General features: G+C 40.6%; 1 protein-coding gene across 1 annotated transcript; it reads right to left on the bottom strand.

The window, feature by feature from the left end:
* Positions 1 to 135: 135 nt before the first annotated feature.
* LOC306853995 (beta-secretase 1-like) lies at positions 136 to 24,540 on the bottom strand. The gene is made up of 13 exons (XM_079391761.1): positions 22,906 to 24,540; positions 22,536 to 22,637; positions 20,143 to 20,288; positions 16,852 to 16,951; positions 13,470 to 15,688; positions 11,519 to 11,607; positions 11,025 to 11,241; positions 10,811 to 10,948; positions 10,216 to 10,350; positions 9,095 to 9,196; positions 8,857 to 9,006; positions 8,004 to 8,175; positions 136 to 1,690 (listed from the first exon to the last, which is right to left on the bottom strand). The coding sequence occupies exons 5-13, from the start codon at positions 13,728 to 13,730 to the stop codon at positions 1,446 to 1,448; spliced, it is 1,509 nt and encodes a 502-aa protein (XP_079247887.1). The 5' UTR covers positions 13,731 to 15,688; positions 16,852 to 16,951; positions 20,143 to 20,288; positions 22,536 to 22,637; positions 22,906 to 24,540; the 3' UTR covers positions 136 to 1,445.
* Between the last annotated feature and the right edge of the window lie 178 nt (positions 24,541 to 24,718).

Raw genomic sequence — 24,718 nt, 5'->3', positions numbered from 1 at the left:
TTTCATCAAAGCTACAATAATGTGATCTCTAGTCTCAGAATTCAAGAATGATCACCTCTGTCCACAAGGGGGAAGCAAAGGGCAGCTTTCCAGCTGTATCACATACCAAGAAATAAGACCACGCATTATGGTGTATTATACTTTATTAACTGTAAGAGCTCATTTGGATTTTCATTAATACATTAAGTTTGTTAGCAGTAGGAACCTGTTTTGCAGATCTTTCAGTGTAGACAAGTTTTGTTCTGGCTTAATCTGAAGGTTTGGTTAATATGATGTACGAGAGTTTGTGCTTTTCCTATAATGTGAGTTATTATATGCACAAGGATAGGCAGCAATTGTTTTAGGTGCATTTCCTGTTTGGTTACATCTCTCTCTCTCTCTCTGTGTGTGTGCAATCATATTTGCAATGTGAATTGCAGACTTGACTTGAAGTCAGCATTACAGTTACATATGTGTCCAGACAAATGATTAAAAAGCTGATGAATATTTGTTACATAATTCAGATATGACTGCTCTAGAGTAAATCTTTAGAAAACATGTCCAGGTAACATCTGACTACAAAATCTTTTTTTCTTCTTCTTCTTTCATTTGCAATTACGTTTTTATTTGCATAAATAAAATGAATCCTATTTTAAGACCACTGCATAAATTAAAATGGAGAGCAGTTTAAATAATATATTAAATATATAATAATATTAGTATTTTATTAATTTATTTTCATTGAGGTAAGGAAAATGTAATCGAAAATGTTACTAAAATTGCCATGAAAATAAGAAAAAAAACTCTTGGTCCTAAAATAGGGTTGAAGTTGAAATATAATTTCTTATTGTTTCCTTTAGATTTTGGAGTAAAATATGACTGGACATGTTCTCTCTCAGCGACATTCATTATTACAAATCATTACAAATATAGTTCTATTAACTGTAAGCTTTGAATTAATACAGTCACAAGATCATGTTGTCTTAGTAAGTAATAGTAATTTGAGTTCCTTATGGTATTTCTGGGGACTGGTATGTCATAAACAGTGAGTCAAACAGTACTTTGTTATACCCCTTATTCATTTAGAAAATTAATCAATATTGATCATATTATAGAACATGACATCTTAATATAGTGAACAATCTCCCTCCAAACACAGACACACTCGCTCACATAGTTTACAGAACTTCACTTGAACAGTCCCAGGACAGTTATCCACACTTAAAAGTCTGTAAGATAAAGCATCGTTCACATTTCACATGTACTCAAAAGGGTCAGAGGGTACCAAATCCTCCAAGGTGGGACAGCCCATTGGGGTGTGTGTGTGTGTGTGTGCATTTGCACAATTATAACATATATAGTTATAATCACTGTAGTCTAATCAATATCATCAATTCCCCTTCTTTGAGACCCTCAAGGACGGCCGGTTTTACGAGCACAGAAATCATTCTGCGTTTAGATATGGCTCACTTTAGGAGAGATATGTCATCAGAGAAATCTCCAGCGCCCAGCGGATGAAGGCAGCGTGTGAAACGCCACTGACAGACCATGAGGCACAGAGGCAGCATAAATAGGGCACAGATGCCCGCCATAATGTAGGCGATGGTCATTAATGTGGACTCGTCGGTCTGAGGGACATTGTAGCCACAGTCCTCAAGGTCCACACCATGGAACGGCCCCTCCACTGCGGCGGTGCGGAACTCATCATGGACTAGAGCGCAGGAGAATTAACAAACAACATCAACACAAATAAGGTAGGTGACATCTCATTCATGAATCTCAAAGATACTCTCATTACTGTAATAAAACATCCTGAATGTCTGGATGCTGTCTATGTTTGTTAAGCTGCATGACTGTTGTTGTTAGGGTTAGAGTAATGTTTTTGCATTGTAGTAATGAGAATGATTGAGTGTCCCAGTTATCTTGCTAAGCCTCTGAACAAACAACCTAAGTCCAGAATGTAATATTACTCTGTCTTTATTACTGGTCTTGTTGTTGAAATGAAAGTCAACATTAATTTCATTGATTATTAAATCACTTTAAATACAGTGACCCCAAAACGACTTAATCCTTGGGTGTCTAGTGCTGCTCCAGGTAAACACATCTGAAGCAGCCAATCCAGTCTTCAGGATCACGAGGCTCTTCCAATCGGTTTAAGCCATGCCTAGACATGTCTGAACATCTGTCATTACACAGATAGAAGCTACAATAAGTCACAAATATCAAATAAATGTAAAGAGAGTCACAAAAATAAATGTATCAAGAAATAAACAGAATGAGATCCACAAATATATCTTGGAGTTTCACAAAAATAAATTAAATTAGCAAATAAATAAAATGAAATTTACGGTTAAAAAAAAACAAACATTCACAATCACAAACATACATTTATGTCAAAAATACTACTCTGCTTGACATTAATTTGTGGACTGCTGCATGCATTTGTGAATTTCAAAACATTTCTAATGTCAAGACGTGTAGACAAATCCACAAATAGGTGGACTCCACCCACCATCTACTCCGATCAGATAATGTTATCTATGTTGCGCTGACCAGTCGTAGGATGTTCTCGCTACAACCAATCATATTTTGCTTTACAATCAGGTGGGTTGGGAACAGATTAATTTCGCTCCTAGAACTACACTATATGGCCCTTTGAGCTGAATAAATTGAGCTCAAGTGCTGTTTGCGTGGTTAAAAAACCCATCCATCCATCCATCCATCCATCTTCTTCCGCTTATCCGGGGCCGGGTCGCGGGGGCAGCAGTCTAAGCAGGGATGCCCAGACTTCTCTCTCCCTAGACACTTCCTCCAGCTCTTCTGGGGGGACACCGAGGCGTTCCCAGGCCAGCCGGGAGACATAGTCTCTCCAGCGTGTCCTAGGTCTTCCCCGGGGTCTCCTCCCAGTGGGACGCGCCCGGAACACCTTCCCGGGAAGGCGTCCAGGAGGCATCCGGAACAGATGCCCGAGCCACCTCAGCTGACCCCTCTCAATGTGAAGGAGCAGCGGCTCTACTCTGAGCTCCTCCCGAGTGACCGAGCTTCTCACCCTATCTCTAAGGGATCGCCCAGCCACCCTGCGGAGAAAGCTCATTTCAGCCGCCTGTATCCGGGATCTTGTCCTTTCGGTCATGACCCAAAGCTCATGACCATAGGTGAGAGTAGGAACGTAGATTGACCGGTAAATCGAGAGCTTCGCCTTGCGGCTCAGCTCTTTCTTCACCACGACAGACCGGTACATCGACCGCATTACTGCAGAAGATGCACCGATCCGTCTGTCAATCTCCCGTTCCATCCTTCCCTCACTCGTGAACAAAACCCCAAGATACTTAAACTCCTCCACTTGAGGCAGGAACTCTCCACCAACCTGAAGTGGGCAAACCACCCTTTTCCGACTGAGGACCATGGCCTCGGATTTGGAGGTGCTGATTCTCATCCCAGCCGCTTCACACTCGGCTGCAAACCGTCCCAGTGCCTGCTGAAGGTCCTGGCTTGATGAAGCCAACACGACAACGTCATCTGCAAAAAGCAGAGACGAAATCGTGTGGTCACCAAACCTGACACCCTCCGGCCCCTGGCTGCGCCTAGAAATTCTGTCCATAAAACTTATGAACAGAACCGGCAACAAAGGGCAGCCCTGCCGGAGTCCAACATGCACCGGGAACAAGTCTGACTTACTGCCGGCAATGCGAACCAAGCTCCTGCTTCGGTCATACAGGGACCGAACAGCCCTTAGTAAAGGACCCCGGACCCCATACTCCCGGAGCACCCTCCACAGGCCGCCGCGAGGGACACAGTTGAATGCCTTCTCCAAATCCACAAAACACATGTGGACTGGTTGGGCAAACTCCCATGAACCCTCCAGCACCCTGTAGAGGGTATAGAGCTGGTCCAGTGTTCCACGGCCCGGACGAAAACCACACTGTTCCTCCTGAATCCGAGGTTCTACTATCGGCCGTATTCTCCTCTCCAGTACCCTGGCATAGACTTTCCCAGGGAGGCTGAGAAGTGTGATCCCCCTGTAGTTGGAACACACCCTCCGGTCCCCCTTCTTAAAAAGAGGGACCACCACCCCGGTCTGCCACCCCAGAGGCACTGTCCCCGACCGCCACGCGATGCTGCAGAGGCGTGTCATCCAAGACAGCCCCACAACATCCATAGACTTGAGGTACTCAGGGCGGATCTCATCCAACCCCGGTGCCCTGCCACCGAGGAGTTTCTTGACTACCTCGGTGACTTCAGCTTGGGTGATGGACGAGTCCACCTCTGAGCCCTCAGCCTCTGCTTCCTCAATGGAAGACGTGACGGCGGGATTGAGGAGATCCTCAAAGTATTCCTTCCACCGTCCAACGATATCCCCAGTCGAGGTCAGCAGCTCCCCACCTCTACTGTAAACAGCGTTGGTAGGGCACTGCTTCCCTCTCCTGAGGCGCCGGACGGTTTGCCAGAATCTCTTCGAGGCCAGCCGATAGTCCTTCTCCATGGCCTCACCGAACTCCTCCCAGGCCCGAGTTTTTGCCCCCACAACCACCCGGGCTGCAGTTCGCTTGGCCTGTCGGTACCCGTCAGCTGCCTCAGGAGTCCCACAAGCCAGCCAGGCCCGATAGGACTCCTTCTTCAGCTTGACGGCATCCCTTACTTCCGGTGTCCACCACCTGGTTCAGGGATTGCCGCCTCGACAGGCACCGGAGACCTTACGACCACAGCTCCGAGCGGCCGCTTCGACAATGGAGGTGGAGAACATGGTCCACTCGGACTCAATATCTCCAGCCTCCCTCGGGATCCGGTCGAAGCTCTGCCGGAGGTGGGAGTTGAAGATCTCCCACCTCACATGGTTAAAAAACCATGTGTCCAAAAAGGTTATTGGAGTTTAAAGGGATTATGAACTGAGAAATCAAGTTCATAACCTCTTATAACCTTTTTAGCCTATAAGAGGTCATTTTACTATAAAAACATCCTGTAAGTTTCAGAACTTTCTCGTTAGTCTACAAACAACTTATATTGAGGCTGCCGATATAACAGTGTTTGGAATGTTGTACCACAGACTACAGAAATACAAAGACGGTTCACTCCTATTCTTATGAATGGGAGAAACTGCAACGCGCAATATGGCGGGATAGTGCCGCCTTCTACATGAAAGAGCCAATCATTGTCACTGCAGCGGCTGTTAGAAGCTCCGGTTCCCATAGAAACCTGAGGCTGGAGCAGCCGATGCGCATGTGCAGTCATAAGAGCATTGGAGCTGGTCTTAGCCTGAAAAATAAGCTTTTTAAACGCTATTTGAGCATAAGAAACAACATTCATGGGGCAGTTCATGTCAGATTTTGTTGCTGATTTGAAATATGTAATTTAATCACGAGTTCAGCAAGCAGTTTTTGAGATTTCAGGATTCCCCCATTCATTTAGATAGGACTGGGTCTTGTTTGAGCTGTCTGGAGGTGTTACAAATATAGCAGCAGAGTGAATGGACTTTCCTTGAAAGGGACTTTGGTTGTACTCTATGATGTAATTGATAGTTTTCACATGACGTCACACCCTCATAGGAACGCCCACCTGGAGGGCAAAACGAAGCTTAGCTGCACTGACCGCCAGTTATTTTTACGTAGATTGCATCGAGTAATAATGGAGTAAAACGCAGATATTAAAAGGTGAGATTCAGTAAACACCTTACTGATGATGTATATTTTGTACAGGCAAGACGAAGCCAGAATATAAACACAACGTGCAAAGTTTCACATTAAATGGTTTCCCATAGAAAACCATTAGAAGGAAAACACTGAACCGTTAAGCGGATTGCGTTCATGTTCCGGCCTCATCTGCTTGCCTGTGTAAACTGTGCATCATTAATATGGTGATTACTGAATTTGATCTTTTAATATTACTGTTTTAAATATATTAAGGCACTTTTAAGTGTTTTGTTTTAAACGTTTTGTTGCACTGTTTATGATTGAAATATTGCCATGGGTGCTTAATATGGGTTGCAAATGGGCAAAACTTGCATTTTGTTCAGAAATACCTTTGTTTTATTCTTTTGAGGTGATCTAAATATTTGCGGCTGGGAAACAGATGAAAAACTGACACGCTTGTGCAGCAGTTCTATGGACGTTTTGCCCTCCAGGTCTTCGAGCCGGTCACGTGACTGAAAACTATCAATAGTGTTGATAAGCACCGCCTCTGCAGAAGATCAACACCTGCTTCTACATCACTGTTTAGCCCCGCCCACCGATTCATGCATGTAGTGTAAGAGAGCAGCAAACGCAGGTCTACGCAGAAACCAAACGATAAAGATGCTTTGAAGACAAGAAGACACTGTTTAGTGCCAAGCTGTGCAAAAACTTTGCATTACCTTCCTTCTGATCCCAACGTCAGGAAAGAGTGAATGAACTTCATTTTTAATGAAGATCCAGACTGCATCAGTAACAACTTGGTCCTTTGTTCACTGCATTTTACTGCAGATTTGTTTACAAACAAGACCCCTCATTACAAACCATGACCCCTTTAAGGCTTCCTTATATTTCTATCAGGATCAGTGAATCAGGATACCCTCAGGGATATACACAAATTATAATTCACAGATTCTGGGCTATGACACCCTCTCTACACCTGACATGAGCGGCGTGACGCAGCACAGTGCATCAAAAGCAAACAGAACACATTATAACCTGTCTATGCTGGACGACGAGTCACTGGCAGTAAACAGACGACCTGTTCTACTTCTGGAGCACTCCAGAAGTACTACTGCACTACTTACACCAATATAGGACAAAATATCATGTATAGCATCAAATATGAGCCCTTCCATAATGCATCTGTCATAGCGTTGATCCCATAACAGAGAGCGCTGTTTCTCTAAGGATTTGGAAATTTCAAAGGCACAAAATATAATACTGTGGCTTGGCTTGATACACAGACTAATGGTCTAACGAAATCCAAAATTGAAATAGGTTAAACTTAGCTATTTCAGGGCAAGGACACCTTGATTGTAAAACAAAACATTATTGGTTATAGTAAGAACATGCTACGATTGGACAGTGCAATGTAGCTGTTATCTGATTGGCTTGAGTAGTCCACCTTTTTGTGAATTGTCAGCACGTGTTGATGCTAGAAATGTTTTGAAATCCACGAATGCGTGCAGCGATTCACAAATGCACAGGAAGCCATTCACAAATGAATGCGAGGCAGATTTGTGGCAAAAAGATATGTGTGAATATGTTTTCTATTTTGCCAATCTTTTAGTGAAACTCTAGCACTGTGTCCTAACTACATGCAATGTGATGTCGTGACATGCAATAAAAGGTATATTTTCCATGTTAATCAGAGGTTTTGTCCTAAGTAGACACGACGGCAACACACAAAATTTCTAATTTAGAAAGTTTCTGTTTCTGCGACGTTGCCGCTGGAACAACATACAAACTATGACAGTGATAATCTCAGGTGATCATGTGCCTTATTCAAAGTTAAATATGTCTAATGTGAGTTTGAATATTTTGCGTGACCTTATAGCCATACTGAAAGCAACAACAGACAGTTTACCTCAGATATTGAAAATAAATTAAAGCAAAGATGTCTGTTAAAACTGTGAACTCACTGCGAACCAACGAGTGTATTCCATGACAAAGATGGTATCAGTCACTCAGTATGTACATTTATGATGTTAAAAGCTTTAATATTTATGAATTAGATTATAAACTTATCCTTTTCGTTGCGAGTGCAGTGCGCTTCCAGAGAGGCTCCGCCCACACACGCTTCTGATTGGCTGTGATATTTGATTGATTCTGTGGCGTCTGGTGTGGACACACAAGTTGCTTGTCGCTGGAATCTTGTCGCGTCGCGTGTAGTTAGGACACGGTGAAACATATTTCTGAATCTCATTCTAATACTCTTTGTATATATTTTTGTGAATCTCTTTACATTTATTTGTGTACCATAATCTATCTATTTGAAATAATGGAACAAAATTAATCCCATACATGTCCTGATACCATGTGAGGTCACTGTAAGTTTCTCAGAGAAAACACTCTCACCATGACACGTGCTGACCGCAAAGCCGATGCGCTTGTGCTCTCGGTCAAACACCACATAGAAGCCCTCCATGATGACGGCACCCATTACTGTACCAGTACTGGACTGAGACACAGCAAATTTATAACAGTCCTCCTGAGCCGAGGCCACGTCCTCCACCGGCCTCAGATACTGCTGCAGAGAGACGAGACAGACGCACATCAGCCTCACACATATGCATTCACAGACCATTACAGACCAGGAAGCTCATGATCATTAACGGCCTCATTTATAAAGAAAAAGCTGATAATCTCCAAATGGACAAACCTCAATGGAGCACTGCTGTTATAATAACATGATATTCATAAAATGAAAATGTGGGCAACTGATGGTAGACATAGACTTGCATAGTACTGAAAAAGAAAATAGTCAATGGCTATAATTAACTGTATGGTTACCAACATTCTTCAAAATCTTCTTTTGTATTCAGCAGAAGACAAACATTCATACAGGTTTTGAACAACTTGATGGTGAGTATATTATGACTGAATTTTCATTTGTGTGAACTAAGATGCATGCTAACATTGACATTTGTAACTCTTCATAAGTGCGAGCTGAAGTTTGCTCTTTGGTGTGTGGATACAGTATATTGTTCATGGGGAGTAACTGACAAAACTCATCCTTCAAGGATCATGTCTGCTGGTACAGAAACATGATCCAGCTCCTCCACAAGGGGGAGTGATTGTAACTGGTAAAAGTGAGAGAACTGCGTTGAACTGTGGGATACAGTGTTACAGGCAGTACACTTCATTTGCATATTTTAGCAGATGTATTTGTTTGTCAGTATGAAACTGGTCTGATGGCAGAATGAAGTACCTGTGGCAGGATGGAGATGCGGAAAGACTGGTTTCTGTTTTCACTCATCAGGTAGAGAGAGATGACAGGGAAGATGTGCCAGGGTGTGGTGCCCGCCTGCCAACACACCAGCTGCTCGCCCAGCCAGAAACCTGAGGGAAACTGTTCAGTCTGAGGAAAAGAAGAGCCAGGTGAGCCAGAAAACCCACAACGCTCAGCATGTTCAAAGATGAGACCAACGCAGACAGTATACACCGACCGATGAAGCCGCTTCAATGGCCTTCACAGCCGCCTGGAACACTTTACGAGGGAGACGCAGGTTTGTGGTGCCGCTGTCCACGATACTTTTATCATAGTTATACTGAGAGACAGAGACAAACAATCAGCATATTTGCTTTTACTTTACCTCTGTTTAATAAATACAAACTGTTCAATTATATTCTTAACCATGACCAATAATACAGAAAAATATAAATATTCAAAAATACAGAAATGTTTCTTCAACTGTTTATGGACATTTGGAAACAGACTTGTTTAAAATGCATTTTTCACACACCTCCTAGTTTATCCAATTTATTCAATTCAATTCAAGACTTCTAACAACCCAGTGGGCAATTGATGTTGAAAAGACATTAAATTGGCATCAATATTGTTGTCAAAAAACAGGTTGAATATGCAAATCAGTCTGACCTCAAAAACTTGACATGAGGTTGATTTGATGTAAACTGAAAAGTCAAACATATTGGCCTACATATACTGTACATTAAACCAATTTGAGTGTGGGATTAACTTTCTATTTTCTCCCAATTACCCCTGGAAGAAATGGCCATCCAAACTGAATTGAAAATGATGTTACAGCATCTTGATCAATCTTGACTATTATTTGACGTCAAATTGGTATCAGGGTGTCCGCTGGGAAAGTCCAACACTGGGCATAAGAGGTGACGCTTGTTTTAGAAGTTTAACACTTCCAACAAAGTTTCATTTCCATTACATTTTAAATTATGTTTTGATGTTGTTCTGATGGTTAAATATTTCTGAAATTAAATGGCAAACTCCTTTGGAAAAACAAAATCACAATAATTATGAAATGATTTATCTTTCTTGTAGATTATAAATTTACAAATGTAATTTAGGTAAAAAATGTAAATGTAGTTAATGGATTTTTATATTAAGATTGTCTGGACTTGAGACAAGAGTAAATGAATCAAATCTATACATAAAAGGCATGTGAAAAACAGCAACCGCTTGTTATGTTCAGGAAAGCACTCATGACACATAAACGTGCATGTGCTTGAAGATCCTGAAACTGCCTCTGTCAAGTCTGTTTTCTCAAGATGAATAAATGCTTCCTGGCAAAACCAGGAGAGTTGTTCTCACTTCTTTGCAGTCCATATTGAGATCCTGTCCGTTGACCTCGATGCGCACGATGATGACCTCATAATACCACTCTCGTCTGATTGGTGTGTACCACAGCTCGCCAACATACAAGGATGCATCTATTCCCCCAATAATCTGTGCAGAACAAACACAGTCTTTTATAGCATGTCACTGAAGTTGTTTTGTTTCACATTACATAAAGTTATTTAACTCCACACAGTACACTGTAAAAAAAATATTGGACTATGTTTTACAAGAAATACTATTTTATTGTATCAAAACATTTAACCACCTGTTTTGGGTGATTTTACTAATGGTAAGGGTTACTTTAAATTATTTTATGTCAGTGCAAAACACAAAAAAATATGTTAAAAATAATTCACATGGCGGCAGTTTTGGTCTGTTCCTTATACAGAACTACCCTATGATTTCATAAGACTTCCTTTTCAGGGCCTGAAGTCTGATTCTCATTCACAGCATGTGGGAAAACATGCAAAGCATCTCCTTTTGTGTTCCACAGCAGAGTTAATGGCAGAATGTTGGGGTCAGTTAACAGTTTCCGGCCTGGAAATGGTCTGTTTTCCCCTGTTCTCACCATACTGCCGCCTACAGTGGAGCTGCCGGCGCTGTAGTTCTGTGTGAACCCCGCTCCGCAGAGCTGCAGGGAGAAGACATCTGGGACGCTGGTCTGCCTCAACAGAGAGTCGAAGAACGGCTCCAGAGTCTCGTCCGGCTGAAAGACACAACACCCGGTCAGAAGTGGCTCTTCATCAAGCTCTGTGAGGTTATGACAGCTACAGAAAGATCACCCTGGCGATCTCGGCGTAGGCCAGCCCGAGGATGCCCTCCCAGTTGGACCCATTGATGAAGAAGCGGTCAGACTGGGTGATTGCGGCGATGTTGGCCCTCAGAGACACGTTGGGCCCGTGAGAAATGGACAGCAGGTCCGTGCCCAGCTCGCCCTCCCAGCGGCCCTGTGTGTACGGCACATACACGCTGCGGCCCAGGTCTCTGTATGACGACGAGCTGTCGAAACAAACACCAATCTGACTCTGGCAACAGCTTCTTCATATATTACGTATATTGTGTCCAATTTGTGTGTGAATTAGGGGTGTAACGGTACACGTATTCATAACGAACATTTCCGGTATGGGTCTTTCGTTTCGGTACGCACTCATGCAGTGAAAAGATTCCCCCTGCTGTACAAACCATACTGAACTGTGATGTTAAAACCGAGGTACGCACCGAACCCTCATGTTTGTGTAGCGTTAGACTCCTATTGTGAAGAGTCAGCAGTACTCACAGAGAGCGATGGTAATATCTGTGGAGGAACGGGTGAGCGGCGGCGCCGACTGCGAAATTACTGCTGCCCGTATCCACCAGGATGTTCAGCTGGAACACAGAGGGAAACACACTGTACCTTCAAGTGCACATGCAATGAATGACTGCAGAAATGTGAGTGGTGCCAGTGTTTGGCAGGGCGTGTTTATAGGGCACTGTAATGAGATACGGTCACTAGCCCACCCTCCAGTCTCTAGATGTGGCTCAGGTCTTCAGCTGACGATCGCTCTGTGACCTTGTGGGTGTTTGTGTGTTTGTGAAGGGGTATTTAAGAATGAGATGTATTATTGATCAGCCTCTCAGCGCTAGACTGCCTGACCGAGCAGAACGTGATACAGGCTCAGAGACGAGGGCCGGAACCTGAGAACGAGACGGAGCTGTCAGACATCTCTGGGACTCCTGAGATCTCCAGCACGTTTTAGCTGAACTGTGCCATGTAATCGTTCATTCTGAAATGATTAAGATCAGACAATTACCGTGTCCACAATGACCATTTCAGAGTCTAACCAGCAGCTTTGATAACGACTAATGAATAATTTGAGAGTCTTGCTGAACGAGTTATAACACATTTATTTAATAGCACAGACATTCGAAGGTAACTCTGTCACTTGGCTTCATTAGACTCTATAATAATACGTCATCAGTCGCTCTGCGCTCAACATCAGCTAATGAAAGCTTTTTTAATAGCTGATGCTCAGAGCAGGGTGACTGGAGACATATTATATCAACTGACCGCTTCTCCACTGATTTCTGGAACGTCATCACACCTGTGCAGTCACAGAGTTAGACCAAGACTTTATGAAAGCTATCAGACAAACGTTTTAGATTCAAGGCACCTGTCTGTCTGTCTGTCTGTCTGTCTGTCTGTCTGTCTGTGGCAGCTCTTTGCCGTTTCTCTGCTGTAGTAAGAACTGAGCTGACTCCTCATGTCACTGATTTGTCCTGTGGGCTTCCTGTTGTTTCTGCTCACCGAGTCTGTATCCTGCGTCCTAACCTCGTCCCTGTGCACACGCTCCCTCCAGCGACCCCTACGCCACAGGCCTTCCTCTTCCTCATGCATTATGTGACCTTACCGACCCGCAGTAATGATGACCTGACAGTAGTGCTGAAGATGTTTGCTGTGCTAAAACACTCATTCATTTCCTTCCACATCATTTTCAAGCATCTGTATGAAGCACTAGACAAGAGACAATTGTAACAATTTTTAAAAAGAGTTATGGTGATGATACTAGCTCAGCAGAGATCTGCCGCCGCCTGAACGAAAGTCTGATATTCTCACTGATGGGGTTTCCTGGGGCTTAAACAGTACAGCACAACACTAACAATGCCAAGGTTATGGGTTCGATTTCCAGAAATGCATGAATGGAGCAAACATTTCAATAGAATGATTATTATGAGTACATGTATGTTTCTTATACTGAAAAGGTGGCAGGTAGATCTGTATTTGTGTAGACAACAGTACACTTACTGTCTCTCCAGTCATCAGCCTGTGCTCTACACTACAAAACCCTAACTTCTTTAATCCTGTCAGCGTTTAGTCAATAATCAATGGTGCAATATTTCCATAAAGCACAAAGATCTAAACAAAGTGGAAAACAATGGGGTAGAAAGGGAATACAAATAAAATATTAAAATATTTGATCATTTTTGAAAAAATTAAATAATTTCTAAATTAAATAATTACAAACTGTTTTAAAAGTATTTCTGTCCACAATGTTTTGGAAAGGTTTCTGTATTTTACTGTACATTGTGGTGATATTCATGCTGCAAGACAATAATAACAGATAATGGTAAGACAAGATATGAAAGAAAATGTGAATGCCCTTGTTCTGAGAGCAGCAAACGAGATATGAACTATATCCACATAAAGCTACAAACACAGAACGGATAGTATGTTTCTATTTCAGTCTCACCTTCTGAGGCGGTGTGCCCACAGACATCTGGATGTAATAACCTTGTCCTGACTTTCCGCGAAGGTTGTCGATCATGTTGACCATATTCCCCGCACTGGCTCCTCTGCGTGTGCGGGCGGAGCGGGAGGGGCCCCGGGGGCCCGCGGTCTGTGAGAGGGGCCCCTGCCGCAGGGGGACGCGGAGCAGCACTGCGCCGGAGCAGGGGACCGGCAGAAGGGCCACTAATGCCCACGAGTACAGGAACAGACGCGGAAGCCTCATCTTTCAAGAGATCAAATCCGTTCGTTTACTTCGGAACGCGATCAATCCCCGCGAGCACTAAAGCGCTTCAGACTCATGTTTATTATTCCTCGATTGCTCTCCATCCTCCGCATCGACAATCAGCGACAACCATCCCCGTTTCCCATATTCCTCGCTCTTGTTTTTGAGAATGATTATATGGAAATCCCGTACTTCAGACACGCTCTTTAAGAAACGAACTGTTTAGGGTCCTGTTGTTGAACTGTGCTGCTCATTTGACGGCGCAAGCCTCCATAATCCGCATCTGTGTCCTCAGACAGCTCCTGCCTCCTCCTCCATCTTCCCCGCATCCGCACGCGCTGTGGCGATGTCTGACTCTCAGGGGAATCGACTCTTTTGAATGGTTCGGACAGAGCGAATGAATCTCTCGACTAAAAGAACATGGTAGTGGTTTGAAGGAACATTGTTATGTGGACCAACAAACGACACACATCACACGCAACAGGTCTCCTATAAAAATACATCGATATTTATGTTACGTGGTGAATCATTTTATTGAAACGGTTCGATGAAGCTAAGCGCTCAAACGAACCGGTTCTCTAAATGAATCAGTCTGCTCTGACACTAGCGCACTGAGCGGACTCCACAGTCCACACACACACACACACACACACACACACACACACTGGAGTGAGGCATCATGGGGCTTGGAGTTTATTCATCAGACCAATTTCCTGTTGTACTGCATTACAGTCATTTTTATTGTTGAACTGTGTCTTTGTGTTTTCATCACATCAGCTGGAAATACCACAATGTTTCGGTATACTGTACACAAGGAGCTCAATGAATACCACTGTCATTTACCACAGTAGTTTACTGCTGTTGCTAGATTAAAAAGAAAGAGGGAAAAACATATACAGTTTAGTTTGATTGTTTTTAATGTAATGTATTTATATTTAAGCAAAAATAATGGCAATGCTACATGACAATTCTCCATGCCAAAATCAATTTATATATGTGTATTTCAGTACATCTTTTAAACATCTTCTATTGTCAATATCACAAAATGTGTATTGGTAGGTAGTTGATACGCATGAACATGAACACAGAGCCTTTGTTTTGATTCATGTATAATGCAATAAATCTACTCTGTAAAAATACTGTTATCACGAGGAGCTATTTCTAGATGACCTGACCATTTTGAATATTATGATTATGATTGCTGTTGTTGTTGATGTTATTTTGGTGTGCATAAATGAAGCACACTTTCAGATGACCTGACACAGTATGTTTAGAGTGTAAGGCTAATATCAGAGGGCTGTGCTCGGGTCCCACTGGCAGGGCACTGTAGTAATGAGATCCTCCGTCGAACGTCTGCAGGGCCACACCGTGAGCGCTCGAGCAGCCTGAAGAACAGGAGCATGCATCAGTATTCAGAGAGGACTCTCCGCAACACACACTGCTTACAGCTAAAGTCAGCTTCCACAAAAGTGCAACTTGCACTGAAATGCATGCACAGAAATGCAATGTTTACATTGTTCATTATTTACATCAATTTGTAATGTCAAATTATACAAAAAGGTGCGAAGAGAGATATTTTTAATTGCTGTGTGTTTTGGGATATGTAAAATGCAGCAGTGATGAGACTCACGCTGAGTCTGTGTCTGATCTTCACACTCAGACGACGATTCCTCAAACACACTCCACGGCAAACACAGGCCAGCAGATTCTGTCTGACACGGAGCTGTGTGCCTACGATCAGACAGCAGAATCTCTTTACAATCAGAGAACAACTGTAGATAGCAGAACAGAAGGTCATAATAACCATAAAATACAGATTTCATGTGATGGGAAGCCTCCTGTAAAACAGCTTTGATCTCAGGACTCACAGACTCTGGTAATGTTGTTCACCTGTTCTCAGAATCTGCTGATCGAAAGCCTTTGGCGAAGGGGTTGCAAGCGATCTTCAGCTGGGTGATCTGTGACGGGACAGACACGATTCACTGCAGCTACAGATAAAGAGCTCTTTATTCACCGATCACACATCTCTCTACACTTCTAGCAGTTGTATTATGGCTCATGTTTAAAAATGTCAACTCATCCAAATAAATAAATCGATACAATTTGTCAGTCCTCTTGAAGTGAAGTGACATATGGCCAAGTATGGTGACCCATACAGCAGTGAACACACACGCTGCGAACACACACACATCAGTGTTTGTTCACAGCATTTATGCTGCAGCGTCCGGGGAGCAGTTGGGGGTTCGGTGCCTTGCTCAAGGGCACCTCAGTCGTGGTATTGAGGGTGGAGAGAGCGCTGTACATTCACTCCCCCACCTACAATCCCTGCCAGACCGGAGACTCGAACCCGCAACCTTTGGATCACGAGTCCAACTCTCTAACCATTAGGCCACGACTTCCCCGACTTACAGAACTATTTAATAACTCTGGATAATTGTAAAGAAATAGTTTTTTAGCTAATTTTTAGCTAATAGCTAATTTTTCAGCATCCTTCTGAACTTCATGTTTGTTTGTTTTTTGTTTTTTTCACACTACTTAAGGAAAGATAATTAAGGCTGCTTAGTTCCACTATTCTGACTGAATCGCTAGAGATGCTGGAACATTCTGAGTCATCGGCCATTCAGTGCTTGATGTATTTAACATGCCTCACAGAAATATAGAATACAGTATGTTGTTCAATTAGCACATCAAGATTAGATTATCATTAATAGTCATTGTAAGAATGATGGTAATCCACTGATAATGACTCAAAGCTCACTTATTTACAATAGGTTTGGTTAATTGATTGTCTGCCTCATTTTTCAGTTCCATGCTTGCTTTCATAACTCATCTGGTGCTTTAGATGATCTCTATCTGCTTTCTTTTTGAGGTTTTTGAAAGGTGCGCTATATAAATACAATTATTATTATTATTATTATTAAGTGTTACTACATCATCCTAACGGAATTACTAATTATTTGGAAGATCATGGTTACTTACTAATAATGACTTGAGCATTATCAAATGCTTACAGTGACTACAGTCGGGAGTCATCATGTATTTTTACTTCAGAATAATGTCCTGAATTATTAGTAATTACATCTGAAGGATTTTTGCTTGAATACTTGAGTTATTACCATACCGCAGAAGTTGCGGTGAGCGAAGCGCTGACTGTCACTGCTCCGGTCCACCAGAACCACATGCAGCCGTGGCTGATACCGGTGCATGGAGCTCAGGATCATCTACAGACACACACACACACACACACACACACACACACACACAGACACACAGACACAGACACACACACACACAAACATTGCACCTACATTTCTACTAACGCTCATTAGAGTGTCAGTAGTGTATTAGTAGACTGGTAGGGTTAGGATAAGTTAACCTGTACTTGCAAAGTTACTTACAGTCAGTAGAAGGTCTGTTGGGAGACCATCACAATAAAGAGTTAGCAGATATGCAGACAGTTTACTAATACTCTAATGAGACTTAGTTGACATGTAGTTGCAACATTACTTAGTATCAACAGAATGTTCAAAAGGGACCATCAAATTAAAGTGTTACCTGTTTTTAATATAAAAAAGTTCTTCTTTTACAAACATAAAAGCCCTTTCACAGCAAAAGTGAAGTGAATCCGGCTCAGACTGAAGGAAATGTAGATTCAGGTCTGTACAGCTCAAACTAATCACATGAAGAATATGACGCAGGAGAAGAAAGTTCAGCACTATTCAGCAATAACTAAAATTAAACACAAATGTGTCACTTGTGCTTATTAGTATGGTTGAATTGGATCACCCAGGTGAAAAACAAGTGCACTTCTATAATGTACTTAAAGTGCTCTATTTTCACGCACTAATTTTGTACTTAATATACTAAAAAAAAACCTTTAGTACGTGTTAAGATAAACTTGAGAACATCTAATTGTACTCAACTGTGCTATTTTGGGACACCGTGAATATTAACTAAAATGTGCTTTTAACATACTATCTCTGTATTTAAAACATGTATTTAGTCACCACTTGTAGTGTTCTAGTGTATGAAAGATGGGTTCAAGTGTACTACAATTGAGATGAGTAAATACATGTTGATATTTAGTCTAGAACTACAGTAAGATCATGTAGATATTTAGTCTAGAACTACAGTAAAATCATGTAGATATTTAGTCTAGAACTACAGTAAGATCATGTTGATATTTAGTCTAGAACTACAGTAAGATCATGTTGATATTTAGTCTAGATCTACAGTAAAATCATGTAGATATTTAGTCTAGAACTACAGTAAAATCATGTTGATATTTAGTCTAGAACTACAGTAAGATCATGTAGATATTTAGTCTAGAACTACAGTAAGATCATGTAGATATTTAGTCTAGAACTACAGTAAAATCATGTAGATATTTAGTCTAGAACTACAGTAAGATCATGTTGATATTTAGTCTAGAACTACAGTAAGATCATGTTGATATTTAGTCTAGAACTACAGTAAGATCATGTAGATATTTAGTCTAGAACTACAGTAAAATCATGTAGATATTTAGTCTAGAACTACAGTAAGATCATGTTGATATTTAGTCTAGAACTACAGTAAGATCATGTTGATATTTAGTCTAGATCTACAGTAAAATCATGTAGATATTTAGTCTAGAACTACAGTAAAATCATGTTGATATTTAGTCTAGAACTACAGTAAGATCATGTAGATATTTAGTCTAGAACTACAGTAAGATCATTTAGATATTTAGTCTAGAACTACAGTAAGATCATGTTGATATTTAGTCTAGAACTACAGTAAGATCATGTAGATATTTAGTCTAGAACTACAGTAAGATCATGTAGATATTTAGTCTAGAACTACAGTAAGATCATGTAGATATTTAGTCTAGAACTACAGTAAGATCATGTAGGTATTTAGTCTAGAACTACAGTAAGATCATGTTGATATTTAGTCTAGAACTACAGTAAGATCATGTTGATATTTAGTCTAGAACTACAGTAAGATCATGCTGATATTTAGTCTAGAACTACAGTAAGATCATGCTGATATTTAGTCTAGAACTACAGTAAGATCATGTAGATATTTAGTCTAGAACTACAGTAAGATCATGTAGATATTTAGTCTAGAACTACAGTAAGATCATGTTGATATTTAGTCTAGAACTACAGTAAGATCATGATGATATTTAGTCTAGAACTACAGTAAGATCATGTTGATATTTAGTCTAGAACTACAGTAAGATCATGTAGATATTTAGTCTAGAACTACAGTAAGATCATGTAGATATTTAGTCTAGAACTACAGTAAGATCATGATGATATTTAGTCTAGAACTACAGTAAGATCATGTAGATATTTAGTCTAGAACTACAGTAAGATCATGTAGATATTTAGTCTAGAACTACAGTAAGATCATGTAGGTATTTAGTCTAGAACTACAGTAAGATCATGTTGATATTTAGTCTAGAACTACAGTAAGATCATGTTGATATTTAGTCTAGAACTACAGTAAGATCATGTAGATATTTAGTCTAGAACTACAGTAAGATCATGTAGATATTTAGTCTAGAACTACAGTAAGATCATGATGATATTTAGTCTAGAACTACAGTAAGATCATGTAGATATTTAGTCTAGAACTACAGTAAGATCATGTAGATATTTAGTCTAGAACTACAGTAAGATCATGATGATATTTAGTCTAGAACTACAGTAAGATCATGTAGATATTTAGTCTAGAACTACAGTAAGATCATGATGATATTTAGTCTAGAACTACAGTAAGATCATGTAGATATTTAGTCTGGAACTACAGTAAGATCATGTTGATATTTAGTCTAGAACTACAGTAAGATCATGATGATATTTAGTCTAGAACTACAGTAAGATCATGTAGATATTTAGTCTAGAACTACAGTAAGATCATGTTGATATTTAGTCTAGAACTACAGTAAGATCATGTTGATATTTAGTCTAGAACTACAGTAAGATCATGTTCACACACAACACTGCACTTACTCCTGATTTCTCTCAACACCAGAGCTATCACTCAATACATCACAAACAGTAGCTGGAGTTAATTATTTGAAAAAGTAACTCAGATATTTCCCTCTAAACTAAGTTTCAAGTTTCAATTTATTTGTATAGCACATATAAAACAGCCACACAGCTGACCAAAGTGCTGCACAGAGATTCAAAAATAGTAAAAAGAATATAAAAATCAGCACAACTAAACAATTGAAAATGGTCTCGCCCTATAAAATAAGTAAATATATTAAAAACACAAGAGAAACGAAAAATCTGAAAATTAATAAGTAATATGTTACTTTTTACTTAAAAAATAATCTGATTTCTTAACTCGTGTTACTTGTAATGCGTTACCCCCATCACTGTCTCTGTGTGTGTGTGTGTGTGTGTGTGTGTCTTACGTGGCCGTTGTCGTCCAGCAGGTTGTTGGTGAGTTTGAGGCGGTCGAAGGAGACGGTCTGTTTGACCCACTGTGCTCCTCGAGCTGGAGAGTCCGGGTGGGAGTGCACTCGCCCCGGGGCAGCTATATCTGCTATGGAAGGCGTACCTGCACACACAACATCCAGAGTCTGTGCACTACATTTACATTTACATTTAGTCATTTAGTCATTTGGCAGACGCTTTTATCCAAAGCGACTTACAATTGGGGAATACAAAAAGCGATTCATCTCGAAGAGGCAATCAGACAGAGGAAGTGCTCGTAACACCAAGTCTCAGTCATTGTTCAAATAAGTACAAGCTAGTAAGCGGAGAGAAAGTTTTTTTTTTTTTTTTTTTTGAGTTTAGGATGAAGTCAAGTACTGCCGAAAGAGATGAGTTTTCAGTTGTTGCTTGAAGGTTGCCAGGGATCCGGCGTTCAGGATAGGGGTGGGAAGATTATTCCACCAGCCAGGAATGGTGAACGAGAATGTTCTGGAGAGTGATTTTGAGCCTCTCTGTGATGGTACCACAAGGCGTCGCTCACTAGCAGATCTCAGACTTCTGGAGGGGATGTAGGTTCGTAATAGTGAGTGGAAGTAGGAGGGTGCTGAGCACTAGTAGTAGCACTACTATTACACATATTCAATATTGTAAGGGAACTGTTATGTGTGTGTCATGTGTTCCTGCCTCTTGTGCCCATATTTGGTTTGTTTCCTGTCCTTGTCATGTCATTAGTAGTTTATTCGTGTCTAGCCGTGTTCGTTAAGTTACCTGTGTATTTATAGTCCTGTCTGTGTTGTGCCATTTCGTCTGGTCTACTCGTTACTTCCCGGTGTTTGATGTCTGTGTCTGCCTTGCCTTGTCCTGCCCTGACCTTGATATCTTTAAGTAAAGTATTATTTGAGTTTACATCCTCGTATGCGTGTTCCTTGTTCCTCCCTCGTGTGTACACCGTGACAAATATATTACATTTCATTTTTAATTAGATTCAACTCTTAATTCTGTGGCTTTTATAGAGTGTACAATGTCATGTTAAACATACATCACTATAATCAAAGACATTGAATTCAGGACACAGCAAAGGAAGATGAGAGTAGTGAACTGTGCAATCGTGTTTGTTATTGATATCATAAGTAAAGTAAAGTAAAGTAAAGTAAAGTCGTGATGTATTGTCAAGTATGGTGACCCATACTCGAAATTGGTGCTCTGCGTTTAACCCATCCAAGTGCACACACACAGCAGTGAGTAGTGAACAAATACACACACACACAGTGAACACACACCCGGAGCAGTGGGCAGCCATGCTGCAGCGCCCGGGGAGCAGTTGGGGGTTCGGTGCCTTGCTCAAGGGCACCTCAGTCGTGGTATTGAGGGTGGAGAGAGCGCTGTACATTCACTCCATCCACCTACAATCCCTGCCGGCCGGGGACTCGAACCCGCAACCTTTCGATTACGAGTCCGGCTCTCTAACCATTAGGCCACGACTTCCCCCAACATATCAACATAATATGATGTTGATCAAATATTAGGGGCTCCCTGAGTTCTCCAGTCAGGATGGTCCTGAATGGAAAAGGTGAACAACCCCTACTTAAAACATGAAGAAAAAAGTTTCTTGATTCTGCCGTAAGATCTGAGTTTAAATAGTTTCTACAGGGAACTGCTGCTGGTGCGCCGGCGTCAGATCAGTGTGTTTCTGTTTCTAGGGAAAAATATTGATAACACTTTAGTTTAGGGACCAATTCTCATTAGTAACTACTTGCTTATTAGCATGCATATTACTAGCATACTGGCTGTTTATTAGTGCTTATAAAGCACATATTAATGCCTTATTCTGTGTGACCATATAATTTTATATTCTATATTTATATTTCATATTCTTTTTACTAATTGCTCAATCCCTTAATCCACCCCACACCCAAACTTAAAAACTGCCTTACTAACTATTAATAAGCAACTGAATTAGGAGTTTATTAAAGAAAAATCTTAGTTATTAGTTAGTTAATCCTAAAAATTTGTTCTTAAAATAAAGTGTTTGTTACATTGGTAACACTTTAGAATAGGGAACACTTATTCACTATTAACTATGACTTTTCCCTCAATAAATTCTTAATTTGCTGCTAATAAATCATTAGTAAGGTAGTTGTTATAGGTTTAGGTATTGGGTAGGATTATGGATGTAGAATAAGGCATTAATATGTGTTTAATTACTACTAATAAATGGCTGATATTCTAGTAATATGCATGCTAATAAGCAACTAGTTAAGAGACCCTAAAATAAAGTGTTACCGTTACATTTAAACAAAGCATATTTTGGTGGCTCTTCACCCAAATTAAAACCATTAAAAATGTTAAGTTTTTTTTCCTGATCAGATACCTGTATCGTTTGTCATCAACAGGAGTAAAGTCCATTAGGAGAACATATTCTGCAGCAGGATCCATGCCTGAAATGTGTACTTGAAATGTAGGAAACATCCTTCTGTATGAACACAAATAACAGCAGTCAATATATGCTGATCACAGACTTATCATAATGCAAATCATCATCATCATCATCATAATTGCTCAGATCCCTAAACCCAACTATTGTAGTTTAGTGTGTAACTCAACAAACAACCGGCCAGAACCGCAAAAACCCCACAACAGCTTCTCTACTCACATTCACTACTTCAGACAAAGTAAAAATGGAATTGCTAACATGATGCTACAAAGATATGTATTAGCAAAGGAGTGATGTCTGGTGAAACCTTCCAGCTTTTGTCACAATCATCTCAGTGCCGAGTTGGTCGAACTGGCTCTGCATCTCCAGCTGAACTCTGACGCTGGCCACCTCCGGAGCTTTGCTGCAGGTCCGGCCGGTCAGGTCAGATATGCATGAGACCTAGACAAAGACACTTTGAACGGTTTATCCTAACAACATTTTATGAGGTTTATGAATAAAATGAAAACTGCAGCCGACTTTCGTATTGGCTTAATTTCAATTAAAGATGATGAGGTGAAATCTATATGCACTGATCAACTGCTTACGATCAGACAAGTATCGTGCATTAATAATAGAGGCCAATTTTTATTTCCAAAAACAAAGAAAGAAATTTGCTAGGATTTTCTGAAATTCTTTGTTTTTGTAGAAAATGATCACACTGTAAAAAATGGCATGAGCTATATCTACTCAAAGAATGAGCATCATGCATCACAGTGATAGTACCTCAGTTATCCTTTAACCATAAGCTCGACTCTTCTGCACTGTGGTAACGATAGAAACTTCAACATAATACAGTAGAAACTCTTTCAAATGTAAAACATAACTGAACATTAATCATGAATAGATGTTTCTCTTTACTCAAAAACACTTAAGTAGCACTTAATTTCAATATTTACTCTCCATATCCAGCCATTTGCTAAGCATGCTGGGAACTAACAATCACTCTCAATATGAAACTGCAAAATTTAGTTAATTCTCTTAAAATAAACAGGTAGCCTTGTTTCCTTATTTATTTATTTAGATGAATTAGTTCCATAATTCAAGCCTCATAAATGCAAAATTACCTTAAAAATTAGAAAACATATCTCTTGGTTTTATTAGTGAAAAGCTCTCTTTATTTGCTGTAACCACAATTTATTTAATAAAATATAGCCTACACACTAATTATCAGCTTAATTTTAAAATGAAAATTACAAGACCCATGATTAATTTTTTACAGTGCATGTTTCAAGGATGCTTAGATATTTAACTTTAGAGCAAGAGATTAAAAAATCAATCACTAATTGTAAAAGTTGCTAATTGATGACGATTATTTCAAAACGTACAAATAAAGCACGATCTGAATATTACCATTCATCATTGCTGTTGGTCCAGTGTCCGGTCTCGTACGCATGCAGCTGGTCTTCCTCACACTGCGTGCGTCTGTGGCTCAGGACACTTCAGTGAGAGATCTAATATGCAGGATTTCTGCACCTCATCCATATCACTCTCTCACAACCCATGACCCACGATGCCCACAAACGTACTCTGTGCTACAATCAGCCAGTCTGTGGCAGCGATCGATCACACCTCCAGCACTCAACAATCAGCTAATTGGACTTTTACCACCATTGTTCTGATGGAAAATGCTTTGCTGCTGGGTCACAGTTCTGACCTTTGACCCAGGATCACTAACTCACTCACTCACTCGCTCACAGTGAATGAACATCCTTCAGCTGAGCACTCTGATAGAAAGTCAGCAAATTCTTTTATAAAGTCTGCATGGAGCCCTGGTGGCCTGTATACAGTAGCCAGTAAAAACATCACAAGGGATTTATCATTAACGTGTGTTTCTGTGGATAACGTTATATGAAGCACCATTACTTCAAACGAATTATACTTGAAACCCGACCTCTGAGAAATACTTAAGATATTGCTATAAACTGCAGCAACACCTCCCCCTTTACCTTTTAGACGCGACTCATGTTTATAGCAGTAATCTTGCGAGGTAGACTTGTTTGGCCCATATGTATATATATATATATATATATATATATATATATATTACTATTATTACTATATATACTATGTTGCTATAT

Source organism: Barbus barbus (genome assembly GCF_936440315.1).
Source record: "Barbus barbus genome assembly, chromosome: 34".
NCBI lineage: Eukaryota > Metazoa > Chordata > Actinopteri > Cypriniformes > Cyprinidae > Barbus > Barbus barbus.
This window is presented reverse-complemented; position numbering and strand designations above follow the sequence as displayed.

What these genes read in the sequence shown, in the direction of transcription:
- LOC306853995 (XM_079391761.1), bottom strand. Translation starts at nt 13,730, where the DNA reads ATGAGGCTTCCGCGTCTGTTCCTGTACTCGTGGGCATTAGTGGCCCTT. An exon ending in TGGGCACACCGCCTCAGAAG is followed by an intron (nt 11,608 to 13,469) that starts GTGAGACTGAAA and finishes TCTGTGTTCCAG; the next exon opens with CTGAACATCCTGGTGGATAC. An exon ending in TGCGGTCAGCACGTGTCATG is followed by an intron (nt 1,691 to 8,003) that starts GTGAGAGTGTTT and finishes CCTGCGCTCTAG; the next exon opens with TCCATGATGAGTTCCGCACC.